The sequence below is a fragment of the Thermobia domestica genome, chromosome 15, assembly GCF_964235325.1.
Source record: "Thermobia domestica chromosome 15, izTheDome1.hap1.1, whole genome shotgun sequence".
Taxonomy (NCBI): Eukaryota; Metazoa; Arthropoda; class Insecta; order Zygentoma; family Lepismatidae; genus Thermobia; species Thermobia domestica.
In genome coordinates, this window is record NC_137468.1 from 152,688,621 (window position 1) to 152,704,498 (window position 15,878).

Here is a 15,878-nt window from a genome sequence, read left to right on the forward strand (position 1 = left end):
ATATTCTAGAAGCACTAACGATGCACTAACGAACGATCCTATTTCTTTTCTTATTGCTTGAAGTGTGGGGGGGGGGCAGCGTGTACCATTGTTTTGGCTCTAGAGCCTACACTAATGAAGCACTAACGTTAGGGGTTGGTGCATTAAGATTCACTAACGATGCACTAACGATTGACACTAATTTTATCGTTAGTGCGTCAAGTGGGGGGGGGGCAAGTTCATGCACCTGTTTACTGCCGCCGTGGCATTGTTGTTTACTTGCTGTTACCGCATATCCGTTTTAGTGTTCCGTCATCTCTTGTATCGTGTCTTTCGTTGTGCGTGTTTTCTGTAATCTACTGTACAATGTTTAGTTCTTACTGTTCGTTTGCTTTTACTGTAGAGAACAATACCGTCATTTTTGAGTTCATAGATTGTTTATTTTATTGTAAATCCGTATTTTTGTGTATTTTCTGATAATCGGACCTTTTTTGCTTTCCGGCCATACCCCCAGTCCCAAAGGTGATGGAATAGAGGGGTTCTACTGTAGTTGCATTTGTGGTTCCAAACAATATGGTTGGTAGATTAAAAAAAAAAAGGTTCAATTTTTTTTCTTAGGTTTCTTAATTTTGACCCATCTTCTTCAGAAAATTTTAGCAAAAATTACAATTCTATCTTCCACTATAATGTTGGAAGTACTGACGAGGACCCATCAAAGCCTTAAATAACTACGGAAGGAAACAAATTATTTAGTTTTATGATAATGTCTCCTGCTTATATATTTTTGAAATATGTTCAAAATTAAGAACAAAAATCTGTATTTGCTATATAATGACTAGGGATTATAAAAATTTTGAGTACAAATATTTAAGAACAATGGGTGATTATAGATCATTTACTATTCCGTTTATTATAATAGCATTCTTGAACTGGGAATACTGTTGGGATCGAGAATTTCGATCGTTAACTACATTTTATTTTGTACTGCCAACACTGTGTTTGTTTCGTGTGCTGCGTGCCAACGATATCCGTGCCACACCTCCAAGTTGCAACCTATCAAGAATCAGGTCTAGAAATTTCTGCCTTGTGCAACCAATGAACGAACACATCGTTCGCGAAATATCGAGAACGGCTGCAACAGAAAAAGAAAGATTTAACTCGTGCGTTCGAGTAACTTCTGCAAGCTCGGAGAACACAGCTGTTTTAGATAAATAGAAATCCTGAGCGCTGCAACGACAGAGTTTAGTATTGAAACGCAAGTGAAGCAAAGCGGTACAAGTGCACGCGAGGAAGCTCGACTTTAAAGAGACTATTAAGACAAGAGTATACGAGTGCAATATCAAAGCGAATATTCGTATTTATTATTGTTTTCTAAGTGAATATTAGTAAAAATCAAACAGAGATGGCTCCCAAAATGCCAGCAATTGGAATCGACTTAGGAACCACTTATTCCTGTGTGGGAGTGTGGCAGCAGGGCAAAGTGGAAATCATCGCAAATGACCAGGGCAACAGGACAACACCCAGCTACGTAGCCTTTACGGACACAGAAAGGCTTATCGGAGATGCTGCCAAGAACCAGGTAAGCAATAATATCTACTTTAGCATTATTGTGTATTAAATCAGTGTTTCTTGAAGTTAGTTTCTATACCACTATTATACAATTTATAAGATAGTCTTACAATTAGTCATTGAACTGTGTTTTTCATTAATTTTATTGTCACTTCATCACATCTATTATTTTAAAATAAAAACTCGAATTGAGTTCGAAAAGCACTGACAAGTAAACCTTACGTTTGGGTGAATCGAGTTGGTGACTGAGACAAATATGAGAAAGTAGTACTAAATGTGGTCAGTATTTCAGTGAAGTTGTAGGTGCGAAGCTCCAGGGGTTTAAGAGATACAGCTACCAGTACATCACATGGAAGTACAGAATAGTCTTCATACAGTTTGAGGTAAAAGCTCTGTAAGACCTCTTGAAACGACAAAAGGTGAATAACAAATATATGGGTACATATTAGGACTAGGGGGAAGTCATATAGTAAGGGTATACCTGACGGCGGCCATCTTGAAATCCGCCATTTTGAATTAAGGTTAAATTTTTAAAATAGGAATAGGGTCATGTGATACATGATTTAAGGCGCAAATTTGATCAGAAGAACAATGGTGACGTTAATTTTGATTTACGCGCAATTGGTAAAAAGTTACAGGGAAATTAAATATTGTTGCAGCATATGTATTAGTCCTTTACCCCACCATAACAGTGACACAGTGACGGTATAACCATTTTTGTTTTATCATTAACTAGCATTTGTTATCGCATAAACAAGTTGCTAATTTAAGGAAAAATGACCAAAGTGGAATTGGGTCATAATTGAACTTGGGTCTTTCTTCCAGAAAAGTCCTCAATTAGTACAATCAATATGTAGTTCAGAAAAGAGTGCATGACTTGCACAACAACTAACATTGTAACACCACCATTGTATTTCTGATTAACTTCTAGCCCGAAGTCATCTATTGCATTACTCTATTCCCATTTAATTTTGTGCTGGTTAATGATAAAGCAAAAATGGTTATACCGTTGGATTTATGGTAAAATTTGCTATTAATAAGGTGTCACTGTTATACGTTTTGTTTAAAACTTTTGTCTGCTTCAAAATGGCGAATTTGAACATGGCCGCCATCAAGACAACTCTTACCATAGACCTAATATTTATCCACCTGCTTTTTATTTAATATTATCATTAACACAAAATTTACATGGTGGGATAAAGGACTAATACATATGCTGCAACAATATTTAATTTCCCTGTAACTTTTTACCAATTGCGAGTAAATCAAAATTAACGTCACCATTGTTCTTCTGATTAAATTTGCGTCTTAAATCATGTATCACATGACCCCATTCCTATTTTAAAAATTTAACCTTAATTCAAAATGGCGGATTTCAAGATGGCCGCCGTCAGGTATACCCTTACTATATGACTTCCCCCTAGTCCTAATATGTACCCATATATTTGTTATTCACCTTTTGTCGTTACAAGAGGTCTTACAGGGCTTTCACCTCCAACTGTATGAAGACTATTCTGTACTTCCATGTGATGTTCTGGTAGCTGTATCTCTTAAACCCCTGGAGCTTCGCACCTACAACTTCACTGAAATACTGACCACATTTAGTACTACTTTCTCATATGTGTCTCAGTCAGCAACTCGATTCACCCAAACGTAAGGTTTACTTGTGAGAAACATTGTATAATAAAAACCGTCTATCACGGAACATGATACAACTTTTCCATCCTATCTTTTCTTCTTATAAAATATTGCCTGGATTTTTATAGAATTTAACGAAAATACAAAAGCACATACACTATATGCACTTCCGCGTTTATTGATTCTTTTTTTTTTTTTTTTTTTTTTTTTTTACGTTTTAGTGTTTCTAATTTAATGTAGGTGGCTGAGTGGTAGAGCGCTTACATCTAGTCTGTGAGGTCTCTGGTTCGATCCCAGTCAATAGTAGCAGCGTATCTAGAAGGTAAAAACTGCGGGGGAGGGCAGCCAGAACCGAGACTGTAATAGATATATCATGTGTTTAGTATAAACTTTCAAAAGTATATAAATAATAGATTCAATTAGCCCCCGGTCTCGGGCTAGACCCGCCACTGCCGGTCAACTAAGTTTGAGGTTCACAACTTTATGTCTGTGGGTTTTATCGTTATACTCCAGTTTGCTCCTACATTCTCATTTCACCAATGTGCCATCATTCACTTGCCTTAATCATCTGTTTCCCTTAGCCTAACAGGCATAATTGTGGGACGTTAGATTGGAAGATTTCATTTCATTTGATAATTTAATATAAACTAGAATAACATAATACTACATATTAATATGCGTAACGCTAACTTAAAATAAGCTCTTGATTTTTCTACAAGTAGCGGTAAGCATTTTTGTTGTGAGACATTTCATATTTACAGACTTCTGAGCAGGGTGGAAAAAAATCATGACTTTTTTAAAAAAACATTTTTGTTGATTTTTTTTATTTAAATCAAACCTGTCTCCTCGCATAATACAAGTTGCGAACTGAAGGAAAAGCATTAGGAATTACTATTAAATGTTAATTATACCACTTAAGTGAGAGTATTGAGGTTGAATTTTGAATTATCCCAAATCGTTAACCTATATCAATCCTAAACAATGTTTCTTAACCCTTTTAAATTATGGCTCTTTTTAAAGGTAAATTATAGACTTTCAGTCAAGCAGCTACAGTATCATCCCTATTTATCCTAGGGTAATGGTACATACATACATCACTCTCTTTAGAATAGAACAGCTTTTGAAACGGTAACATTCACATTTCCCTATCATGTCCCTGAAGCGGGAAATTTTGCGAGTATTCGGCATTTTTTTTTTTTTTAATTTTAATCCCCTCTGGATTGCCCTGTGTTAACGCACAGATCTCAAAATCAACTGGGAAATACTAATGGGTGTACTAAATGTGTGTACAAAATTCAGGCTTCTATTTTGAGTAGTAAGGGCACGTAAGGAAACTATTTAACAATGAGCTAAGAACATTCCCACAATGCCCCAGATGACCGGGATGTAATATAAAAATTTCCTCAGACATCCCTATTTATCCTAGAATCATGATTTGTACATTATTCTCTTCAGAATGAAACAAATTTTCAAACAGTACCCTTCAAATGTCTCCATCATGTATCTGGGGTGGGTAGATCTCGAAAAAAGGAATTTTCTGTTAAAAATATTTTTTTTTAAATACCTCTGTGGATCCCTCTCCCTGTTTTAAGGCAGAGATCTGAAACAAATCTGAAAAATACTGAGGGGTCCAGTGAGTAAATGTGCAAAATTTCAATCTTGTAGGCGTAAAAGTAAGCCCGCGAAAAATAATATTCCCCAAATACCCCAGATTCCTGTATGAAACAGGATCTCAGGTAACAGTTTCCTGAGACATCCCTATTTATCCTAGGAGCATAGTACGTACATCATTTTCTTCAGAATAGAATAGCCTTTTAAACGGTATCATTCATATGTCTCCATCTGAGGCGGGAAAATCACGAAAAAAGCTATTTTTTGTTAAAAAAATATCCTCTTTTTAAAAACATTTTTGCTCCTCTAGACCCCGCTGCTTCCACGCAGAGATCTGAAAATTATTAAGGGGTGCACTGAACGAGTATGCAAAATTTCAGTCTTCTGAATGCAAAATGTAACCCGCCAAAAAATAATAATAATACGCATAACAAAAAATATCTTTTTAAATTTATGACGTCATCAACGCAGAAAGGCGTGAAAGCATATGTAACGTGTTCTAAAATGCCTCCAGTCTTAAAGAAGACGAAGTAAAAAGCCTTATTGGTACTTTTTAATCGAATAATGAAGATTCTATCCTATCATCTAAAAATAGTTGATATAATTTAAAGTGTTAAGCATTAAGGAAAAAGTACAATAACGTTTATCAAAATGACACTTTTTTTTTCGCAAAAGTTACTGATATTTTAAAAACTGAGAACTAGCTTGTGGCATGAAATACATAAATTTCGCCTAAAGTTATAGAATTTTAAAAAAATGGAGAGGGGATAGGACCCCTCTAAATACGCCCTATTATCTGGGAACAAGCAAACAGACACGCACAAAAAAGAATTTGTCGATGGTGATTTCCCTGTTGGAATAGTTAACGATTTTAAAACCCAAAACCAATGTTACGAAAAGAAGAAAGCAGGATTGCTCCGTTACCTGTTCAAAACGGGATTTTCCCTAATCACCCTCTGCATGACACTTGTTTTCATACTATACCATACATTTGAGTCTTATTGTATTATGGTTATTAACTTCCATAATCGAAATAACAGAACAGAAACGAAATTTTTACTTATTTTCACTTTAAATTAATTTATTTCGGAATTCGATTTAAATTAACTATTTTTATTTAAAAAATCAAGTGATTTAAATCAGACTGATTTAAATCAATCCACCCTGCTTCTGGGACAGAAATACTACGTTTAAAGGTTTTCTTCTTACGTAAGTTCCGTGACAGACAGTTTTAATTATGCGTAAAGAAATAATTATTTTACCGAAAATAATATGGTCAACTAAGAATGTCAATTGCTTGAATTTTTATGTCACTAGTTTATGTAAAAGACATACGAGGAACTCATGAACAAAACATGAAAATAATAAGACAGGCAAAAGTGCTTATTCAATACCAACCAATCATACTTCATTGTAAAATCAAACGTCTTTTTCCTAGGTGCCATACTTGTTCAGCAATCACCTCTGATACTTAGGCTCACGCGTTCGAATTCAGACCATGCAAGTTTTCTGAACGTGTTTATCTCATTACTCAAACATACGTTAGTCTAATATACCTTGTATGCCCTCTCCAGTAGCGACGCCACCAACTTTTTAGTTTCTTAGGGGACAAGTGAAGGAGCTGCTGTTCTTTGTATATGGTATATAGTTTTGTATTACTTCATCTACTTTGAAATATAACATATCGGGGAAGGGGGAGACAATGGCACTGGAGGAGGCACCCGCCCTCTTGCCATCTCTAGCGTCGCTACTGGTTCTCTTCGTTTTAAAGGGAAAAAAATGTAATTGATATCAGGAAATTATGTTCGTAATTTAGGAGAGTACTAATATAAGTAGTAACTGAGCTCCTCCGTGGCTAAGCGGTTAGCGTACGCGCCTTTGGCGTGGGAGACCCGGGTTCGATTCCCGGCGGGAGCTCATGTGGTTCGGATTCCACGTTAATCAGTAGGTCCACGTCTCATATAGCCTCGCTGCTGAACGGGACGTTAAACTCAAAATCATACATACATACATAAGTAGTAACTGGAGCACTGATATTGAAAAAAAAAAAAAAGGAACAAAGTTAAGTGAAAAGTACTTCTGCGGATAGAACACTATTAAACTCTTTGAAACGAAGACCCAGGTCACTTTCACTTTAACCGACCAGTCGGAACTAATTTAATTACCACTGTGAAAGTGAAAAGAGATAAAATTGTCGAAAAGCGTATCGTGGTATGCTTATGTGGCGCGAATTAATAGTAGAAAATCATGAATAATGCAGATCCTTAAATACATACACTGTTTAGAAGTGAGGTTTTGTTTTGGTTTGAAGAAGGGGCAAGGAAAAGGAAGACTTTCATACAGTTTTTTTATTAGTATATTATTATACTTTTGATATATAAAACTCACGGAAAAAATTGGCCCCCTGAAGCCACAAATGATATCCCTGATGTTAACCGGCCATTGTTAAATATCGTCCCTACTTAAATGGTAATCAACATTAAAAGAATATATATATCGAAATTTCATTTGTTTTAGTCTGTTGGGCCTTATTGCGAGGTATTAACTTAAACCTTTTAAATTTACATCGAAACGAATTTGTAAAAGAAACTTTTTTAGCAAGTGTCCCCACATATTTCTATGGGCAATATTTTGAGTTCTTCCCTCTGCAACTTTCGAGCTCGTCGTCTCTGCTCGAAATTTCGTACGAAATTCGAACGTTTGGTATGGGCATTTTAGGGAAGCATCTCTACCCCTTTTTTCTTCCATTCTAGGTCTTTCCGCTTAATAATATTTTTAATTATTTTGAATGAAAGAATCCAAAGAACAAATTTCATGTCTCAAATCTTTCCTAGATTTGGACTTTAACATAATTTTCCCCACCCTTTCATAATCGAATATCGAAAAAATACTTTCCTTAGTGCTATCTTACGCCATAAATCTTAAGTACTGTCCAAATTTGAAGTTCCTAGCTTAAGCGGTTTGACCTGGGCGTTCGTCAGTCAGTCAATCAATCATTCAGGACTTCTTGCTATCTAATAAATAAAGATGAAACTGATTTTGTGTGTGATCAATTCACGAGAACATGACAGAACCATTTGAAATGAATTTTGGATTATAGTTATAATCTACCTCGAGCTGTTTTTTTTTTTTTTTTTTTATCATGTCAATTTGATTAAAATGTGTATCCTAAGGTGGAATAACAGGGGCCAAAATTCATATATAAATTATGTACTTTACTAGTCCGTCAAAAAGCTAGAAGGCTGAAATTCGGTACATAAACTCCTCATTAAAAACACATGTTCTAGTGTTTCAGAAAATGGGACACGGTGGCTCAGAGGTAGAGCGCTTACATCTGGTGCGTGGGGCCACCGGTTCGATTCCCGGCCAAGTAAGTTTGTGGTGAACAACATGGTGTCCGTGGGTTTCTCGAGATACTTCCTGTGGGGGCGCGTTGGCACAGTGGTAGAGCGTTCACCTCCGGTGCTTGAGGTTCCTGGTTCGGTCCCAGCTCGTGCCGTGTGGACTTTGTGGTGGACGAACACCGTGCTCGTGGGTTTTCTCAGGGTTCTCCCGTTTCCTCCCACTTTCTTCATTTCACCACTTCCAATCATCTCTCATCAACGCCGTCTCCTTTAGCCTAACCGGCGTAACGGGACGTAAGACTTAGATTTCACTTAATTTTCATTTCGAGATACTTCCACTTTTTCATTCCACCAATTCAACTATTCAGTTGCTTTACCTTGCCTAAAAAGCATAAACGATGGACGTTACACTAAAATTTTTAATTTCATTTTTTTTTTTTTGTTTGTTTTTGAAAATTTGAGTTTAAAGGGGAAGGGCATTTTCTACATTGTTTCGCTATATTGAAACTGGCATTGTCTGTTTGCGATTGCATCACAGAAAGACAGCCTACCCGATTGAAAAAAAAAAATGTAATACCTACAACAATCTAAGATTTTGTCATTAAACTATGGGGGCTATAAATTTATGCAAAAAACAGAGTACGAGCCCGTCAAGTTAGGATGATGAAACTTAGTATATAAACCCCTCATTAAAAATAAGCGGACATGTGTCCCAGCCTGCCTTTTTCGCCTCCTTGAAGGCAATGTTGCCAGTTTGTGATCGTATAAGACAGCGGGTAACTCTATTGAAACGAATTTTGAAATATTGTTAGTAGAATTTCGAGCTAAGTTTTTATCATGTCTCTGATTAAATGGGACATAGTAAGGAATATTGGGAGTTCAAAATTTGTGAAAAATAGAGAATCTCATGAGCCATCAACGTAGGAATATGAAACGCGATGTATAAACTCATCTTCACAAATAAGAATTACATGTCTCAGCGTTTTCTAAGATCTGTTTTTCAGAGAAGGTGGGCAATTTCTGTATTTTTTTTCCCCCGCGACATTGAAATCGAGGTTTGTTTCTGACAGCATCACGGAAAAACGGCTGCTCCTTTGAAATAAATTTTGGAAAATATTTATTATCTATCTCAACTCGAGTTTTTATAATGTTACTTTGATTAAAGTTGTATCCTAAGCGGAAGGGGCTTCAAATATTTTCCATTTTTCTCCGTGCGAAGAACAAACATTTCAGCTAGTTTACAACGAAAGGAAGGCAAATTGTTATTGCTTAAGAATCACATGTCCAGAAAGCACAAGTTGCTAATAAAATGTATTCATATTCTAAAATTTACTTAACAGTAAATATAAGTATAATTAATTAATAAATAAATATTGAAAAAGTAATAAAATAATATTACTGAAAAAAAAATCAGTTGCATCTAAAATTACAAAAAAAAAAAAAAAAAAATTGATAAAATGGGCGGATAACTTCGTACATAAAAAAAGTGATTGCATTTGTCTGGAATGTACAGTACCTAGGATAACCCCAATAATGATGACAAAGACCATTTGAAATGAAAGAATAAAGAGGTGATTGCTTAACAACTATTATCTTCTATGAAACAACCGTTCAGCCAGTCAATTTCATCTGCTTAGAACTTGGGCATTATTTTGATTTTTTATATTTTGCGAAACGTCATTTTAAAAATGACCACCTTTGGAGGGGGAGGGGAATGGAAATTAAGATTCCATAACAGATTCTAACATTTCATTACAGAACATGTTTAAAAATATGTTCAAATCGTTAAAAAATTTGCTTAAGGCCTTCAAATAATAATAATAATAATAATAATAATAATAATAATAATAATAATAATAATAATAATAATAATAATAATAATAATATAGTTTGTATAGTATGTTAAGCTGTAGGACCACGTTTCCTATAGCCTTGGTGCTGAAAGGGACTCTAAACCCAGTCCAGTCACTTTCATTTATTGATTGTTCAGAAAAGATTCATAAGGCTTCGGTGCCCAAACTTAAATTGATTAAATGCTCTCTGAGTGCTGGTTAGCCTCTTCGAAAAGTGGATCTACTTTATACAGTTGACTTCGGAATATCCAGCCTCATATGATGGAAAGACAGGTCGAATATTAAAAATAAAATAAAATAAAATAAAAAAAAAAGCTGGATAGGTCAGATTTGTATAGTTTTCACTTCCTGCCCTTCCCATTTAAAACACGGTATTTATACAAAATCCACACTTATTCACAGTTTTTAATCTTCTTAGGCCAGTCATTTATAAGTATTTGGTATGTATTGTGCTATACTTATTAAAAATTTATTATAGTAAAAGGCAGCACAAAACTAAATATTGTACACACTTCTTAGATAACAATTTCTACCTTAATTGGAAGAAACATTATATATAATTATAAGATAAACAAAACATTAACCTAAATCATAGTCTTAAATCTTAAAATAAAGAAAATAGTTTACTGTTCAATAATAGACGATTATATAAATGTGGAATTAGCTTCTTCGAGGTTTTGCAATTAGTGTGCGCTTCTTTGACGCAGGAAATCCGAGGTCAGTTTTCGGCGGAAGCTCATGTGGTTTGGATCACACTTTAAGCTGTTGGTCCACCTCTCGAATGCTTTCGTTTCTGAAGAGGACGCTAAATTCAAATCGAAATACAGATATGTAGAGATGGGCTCAAGAGAAACCAAAAGTCAAAAACTTAGTTTTTAGTACGCGAAATAGTCCCTAATAGAGAACTGCTCCTTGACAAAGTCATTTTTGTGAAGCGGTTAAAAGTCTAGTAGTTCGTTAAAGAAAATATTTCTCCTTTTATTAAGGATTTGTTTTTCTTTGAACTACACTGGATAGTTGCTAGCCGGACAGTCGATAATTGTACTATCGAGAAAATGATCAACAAACTTGGTAACCGAAAATGGTTATTAAACTTCCTTGTCCCTCTTAGCATCAGGAGTATCAGACGCGATCTACTTTTTACAGTGAGGTACGACTCACTGTGTCCAAGGCTAGTGTAATCGCTGGGAATAGAACCCGGAAGCACGAGCATTTGACACTTGGCATAGGAGGATCTTTATAGAGCGTCCCTTTTTCTAGTAGCAATAGATAGTTCACCGTGAGTCACAAGATTGAGATAGTAACTGAGTCTTGAAATTTGAGCCCTGTCCTCCTGACCCCAATCCATTTCTGGTGCATACTGTAAATAGTAGAGGAGGTTAAAAATGGTTTAGCTTTCCCTTTTCCTCTTTACTTTTACAAATTACAAGACTGGAAAAAATGTATAAAATTTAGAATGCATAGGGACCTAACCTTACAAGGAACTTACAAAACAAAGAAATAAAGAAATCAGTGCTTTTGAAGCATCAATAAGTAACTAGACACCATATTAGACTTGAATTACTGACGAACTTAGTAATAAACAATACAGTAATGACATCTTATTTAATCATACAACATTGATATTATTCTTTATCTTCCGCTAAGGAAAGACAGTTATGAAATATGTATTGTGATTATTGTGTTCGAACCACACTGATACACGATGTTTTGAATTTTGTCTAAATAGTTAGTAGTCTGCATTAGTGATTCCTAACCGTTTAGACTCACAGTACGCTTTAGCGAAGGTCCACACCATTGCACGATACGCCTTTATATTAATAATAATAAAACAATATAAATGATAATAATGTAAGCATGTCAGTTTCGATATAATAATAATTGCATGAAATATTGAGCATTGTTACTTAAAATTGATTAGAACAATTACATGCTTCATGATTTATAAATTCTAAAATTTTTCGACACGCCCTATGGGACTGTGAACACATCAATGTGTCGAGACACTCCGGTCGGAAACCGCTGGTTACATAAATAGTCTAAGAAACGTTTAATGGAGTTTTGTGAGTAGATAATTATCTTTAAAACAATCTTTTATGGTGGAACAAAGCCGAATCCTCCTGTAGCTACATTGAATTAAGAAAAAAAAAAAAAAAAACATAAGGAATTAACAGTTATATGTTCTGACTCATAGCTTCAAAGCATGAATACTTACCTATTTCTTTTCTGATCTGATTCTTGCAGGTGGCTATGAACCCAAAGAACACTGTATTCGATGCCAAGAGGTTAATTGGACGACGCTATGACGATCCAAAGATCCAACAGGACATCAAACACTGGCCATTCACTGTTGTCAACGACTGCGGAAAACCAAAGATCCAGGTGGAGTTCAAGGGGGAGATGAAGAGGTTCAATCCTGAAGAAATCAGCTCCATGGTTCTCACAAAGATGAAAGAGACAGCAGAGGCGTATCTGGGTGGAAAAGTCACAGACGCAGTCATCACTGTTCCTGCCTACTTCAACGACTCCCAGCGACAGGCCACTAAAGATGCCGGAACAATTGCAGGACTCAACGTTCTTCGAATCATCAATGAACCCACAGCAGCCGCCCTGGCCTATGGTCTGGACAAGAATCTCAAAGGGGAGAAGAATGTGTTGATCTTCGACTTGGGAGGAGGAACATTTGATGTTTCCATTCTGACCATTGATGAAGGTTCTCTGTTCGAAGTGAGGGCTACAGCAGGTGACACTCATCTTGGAGGCGAGGACTTCGATAACCGAATGGTGAATCACTTCGTGGAAGAATTCAAGAGGAAATTCAAGAAGGATATTCGAAGTAACCCCAGAGCTCTCCGAAGACTTCGCACAGCATGTGAACGAGCCAAACGTACTTTGTCAAGCAGCACAGAAGCCAGTATTGAAATCGACGCTTTATACGAGGGGATTGACTTCTACACGAAAATCTCAAGAGCAAGATTCGAAGAACTATGTATGGATCTTTTCCGTTCTACTTTGGAACCAGTGGAGAAAGCTCTTAATGATGCTAAAATGGACAAATCTTCGATCCACGATGTGGTTCTTGTAGGAGGCTCTACTCGCATTCCAAAGATTCAAAATATGTTACAAAACTATTTCTGTGGGAAGCCATTAAATATGTCCATCAATCCCGATGAAGCAGTGGCGTATGGTGCAGCCGTTCAAGCCGCCATCTTGAGTGGAGATCAAAGCAGCCAGATTCAAGACGTGTTATTGGTGGATGTAGCCCCTTTGTCCCTCGGCATAGAAACCGCCGGAGGAGTGATGACGAAAATCATCGAGAGAAACAGCAGAATTCCATGCAAGCAAACTCAGACATTCACTACGTATTCGGACAACCAGCCAGCAGTTACAATCCAAGTGTACGAGGGAGAACGTGCGATGACCCGAGACAACAACCTTCTAGGGAAGTTTGATCTGACAGGTATTCCACCGGCTCCTCGAGGCGTTCCAAAGATTGAGGTGACGTTCGACCTGGATGCGAATGGAATTCTGAATGTGTCAGCGAAGGATACAAGCACTGGAAAGGAGAAGAACATTGTGATCAAGAACGACAAGGGTCGTCTGTCGAAAGAAGAGATTGACCGAATGTTATCAGAGGCTGAGAAATACCGAGAAGAAGACGAGAAACAAAGAGAGAGAATAGCTTCTAGGAATCAACTGGAAAGCTACATTTTCAGCGTGAAACAAGCAGCAGATGAAGCTGGAACGAAGCTTAGTGAGGCAGATAAGAACACTCTTCGGTCGAAATGCGACGAAGTTCTTCGATGGCTGGATAATAACACTCTGGCTGAGAAAGACGAGTACGAAGATCGATTGAAAGAATTGCAAAGAGAATGTAGTCCCCTAATGATGAAGCTTCACCAGGGAGGTCAACAAAGTGGCAGCTGTGGACAACAAGCTGGTGGCCCACAATTTCGGCAAGGACCAACTGTGGAGGAAGTGGATTAAAATGTGATTAAAAGGAAGTGTGTGTGTGTAATGTAAAAATATGAAAGCTGTAATGAGCGGATGTTTAAAGTTTGATGTTGAATTGTGTTAGTGAACTGTGATTTATTTCGAACTGTATAAAAAATATTTTTAAGTACCTGTTATACAATTAAAAACCAAAGAAATACTCTCGTCTACGTATTTGCAGAGAGAAGATACAGTTATGTTATTTTTGTGTTTTATTTATTATTTTTATACCATTTTTAGCAATATTTTAATAAATTTTGTTTAATTTTTATCTTTGTTTCATTTTAACATTTATTTATTTTTTTGTGATATTACATTGATGTGATTTCATTTGTTTGATGTTTTAGTCCTTCTTCAGCAGTACGACTGTATTAAATCAGATATCATAATTGAGAGTGATGTTCAAGGCTTGATGGTGACAATACTGGTCTTCGCCATAGGAGTGTTCTATTATATTTATGCTTATTTTCAAAACGTCAGCAACCATTCTGAAGGTTTTTTCTTCTGTTGGAAGATATCTTGTTATTTAGTGATTAGATCGTTCAGCCATGTTGATTTTTTTTTTATTTTTTATCGGGTGAACTTTAAAATCTAGCGCTCATAGGTAGTGATTTGGGAAAAATTTTAGTATAGCTAATTTATTTCGAGTTCGTCTACAGGACTTTTATAGGGTATAATCTACTTTTACATATTTGTCTAGATGATATACACATATCTTCATAAGTTGACAGATATTTCAATTCTTGGTTGGTTGGAGTATAACGTCCTGATTCAGCACTGAGGCTGTATGAGAGTGGACTTAGACGCACACACTGGCCACTAGACCAGCAGGAAAGACTAATTCGTTTCCTTCGACGTAGAAAGAATATAATACTGTGTATGGCGCCACAAACTAATCACATTGGTAAATTCATTTCGATTTTAAAATATGCCAGCAAAACACATTTTTGAATTTATAAAGAAATAAATTCTTGATATTTTGTTATGTAATAAATATACATATAATAAACAAGTAAAATAATAAACATCGATCTGAATTAGTTAAGAAGTGTATTATGTGCAAGATATTTTTTAAAGTCCACAAATTACATAGGAAACAAGCGGGAATAGGCATCCTCTCCTTATAAAATAATCTACATGGTTTGCTTCTGTCCCAATTTTAAACCTAACTCCTGTACCTACAGTTAGATGGTGAAGGTAACATGGAATTGAATTTGAAGTTTCTGGTCCCTTTTAGAACAAACATGAACAACATGAAATGCGTCAGACTTTTCCTCAAGAGAAGTTAAATTAACGAAAGTTATTCTGTGATGATTAATTACTACTTTTCGTTATCACATTGCAGCTATCGAAAATCAGACTTCCTAATACTTCAAGCAATAAAGGCACCTTTAGTAAATTTGTATGTTAAGTTTCGTCACGGCTGTAGTAAATATAAATTATTTGTATGTAATACATTATATCTTCAGTGTTTTATAATTTAAATATTTATTACAAAATTATCAATTTTAATAAAGAAAAAAGTGTTAAATAAAAGATTTAGAAATTAGTGACTTGATTGTGAAGGGTTTTGGCGCTTACCAACGAGAGTACATACCCAGTTAGGAAACCACTGGCATTATTTATAACTAGGTAATGCACTGTAGTAATATGACGTCACATCTTACTCAGTGTCATAGAGATTACATTTTCCCCCTCTACATACACATCACGAATTAAGAAATTTATAAAATGGAGAAGAATGTGTTATATGCGTCAAGATAAAAAAGATAAAAATAAAAATAAAATTAAAAAAAAAAACGGGAATAAAACCTAGGGTAAGAACAAGGAAATCCGTAGCAATCAAGTCATCGCAGAGATATTCACAGGCTTGTTTTAAGACGCTCATTAG

The 15,878-nt window shown here is 35.8% G+C and overlaps 1 protein-coding gene across 1 annotated transcript; it reads left to right on the top strand.

Annotated features, from left to right (window-relative positions):
• The first annotated feature begins 1,104 nt into the window (after positions 1–1,104).
• Positions 1,105–14,256, top strand: LOC145671299 (heat shock protein 70 A1-like). The gene is made up of 2 exons (XM_081740267.1): positions 1,105–1,558; positions 12,239–14,256. Exons 1-2 carry the CDS (start codon positions 1,382–1,384, stop codon positions 13,979–13,981), a joined length of 1,920 nt encoding a protein of 639 aa, XP_081596393.1. The 5' UTR covers positions 1,105–1,381; the 3' UTR covers positions 13,982–14,256.
• Positions 14,257–15,878: the final 1,622 nt, after the last annotated feature.

What these genes read in the sequence shown, in the direction of transcription:
- LOC145671299 (XM_081740267.1), top strand. Translation starts at nt 1,382, where the DNA reads ATGGCTCCCAAAATGCCAGCAATTGGAATCGACTTAGGAACCACTTAT. An exon ending in GAGATGCTGCCAAGAACCAG is followed by an intron (nt 1,559 to 12,238) that starts GTAAGCAATAAT and finishes TGATTCTTGCAG; the next exon opens with GTGGCTATGAACCCAAAGAA.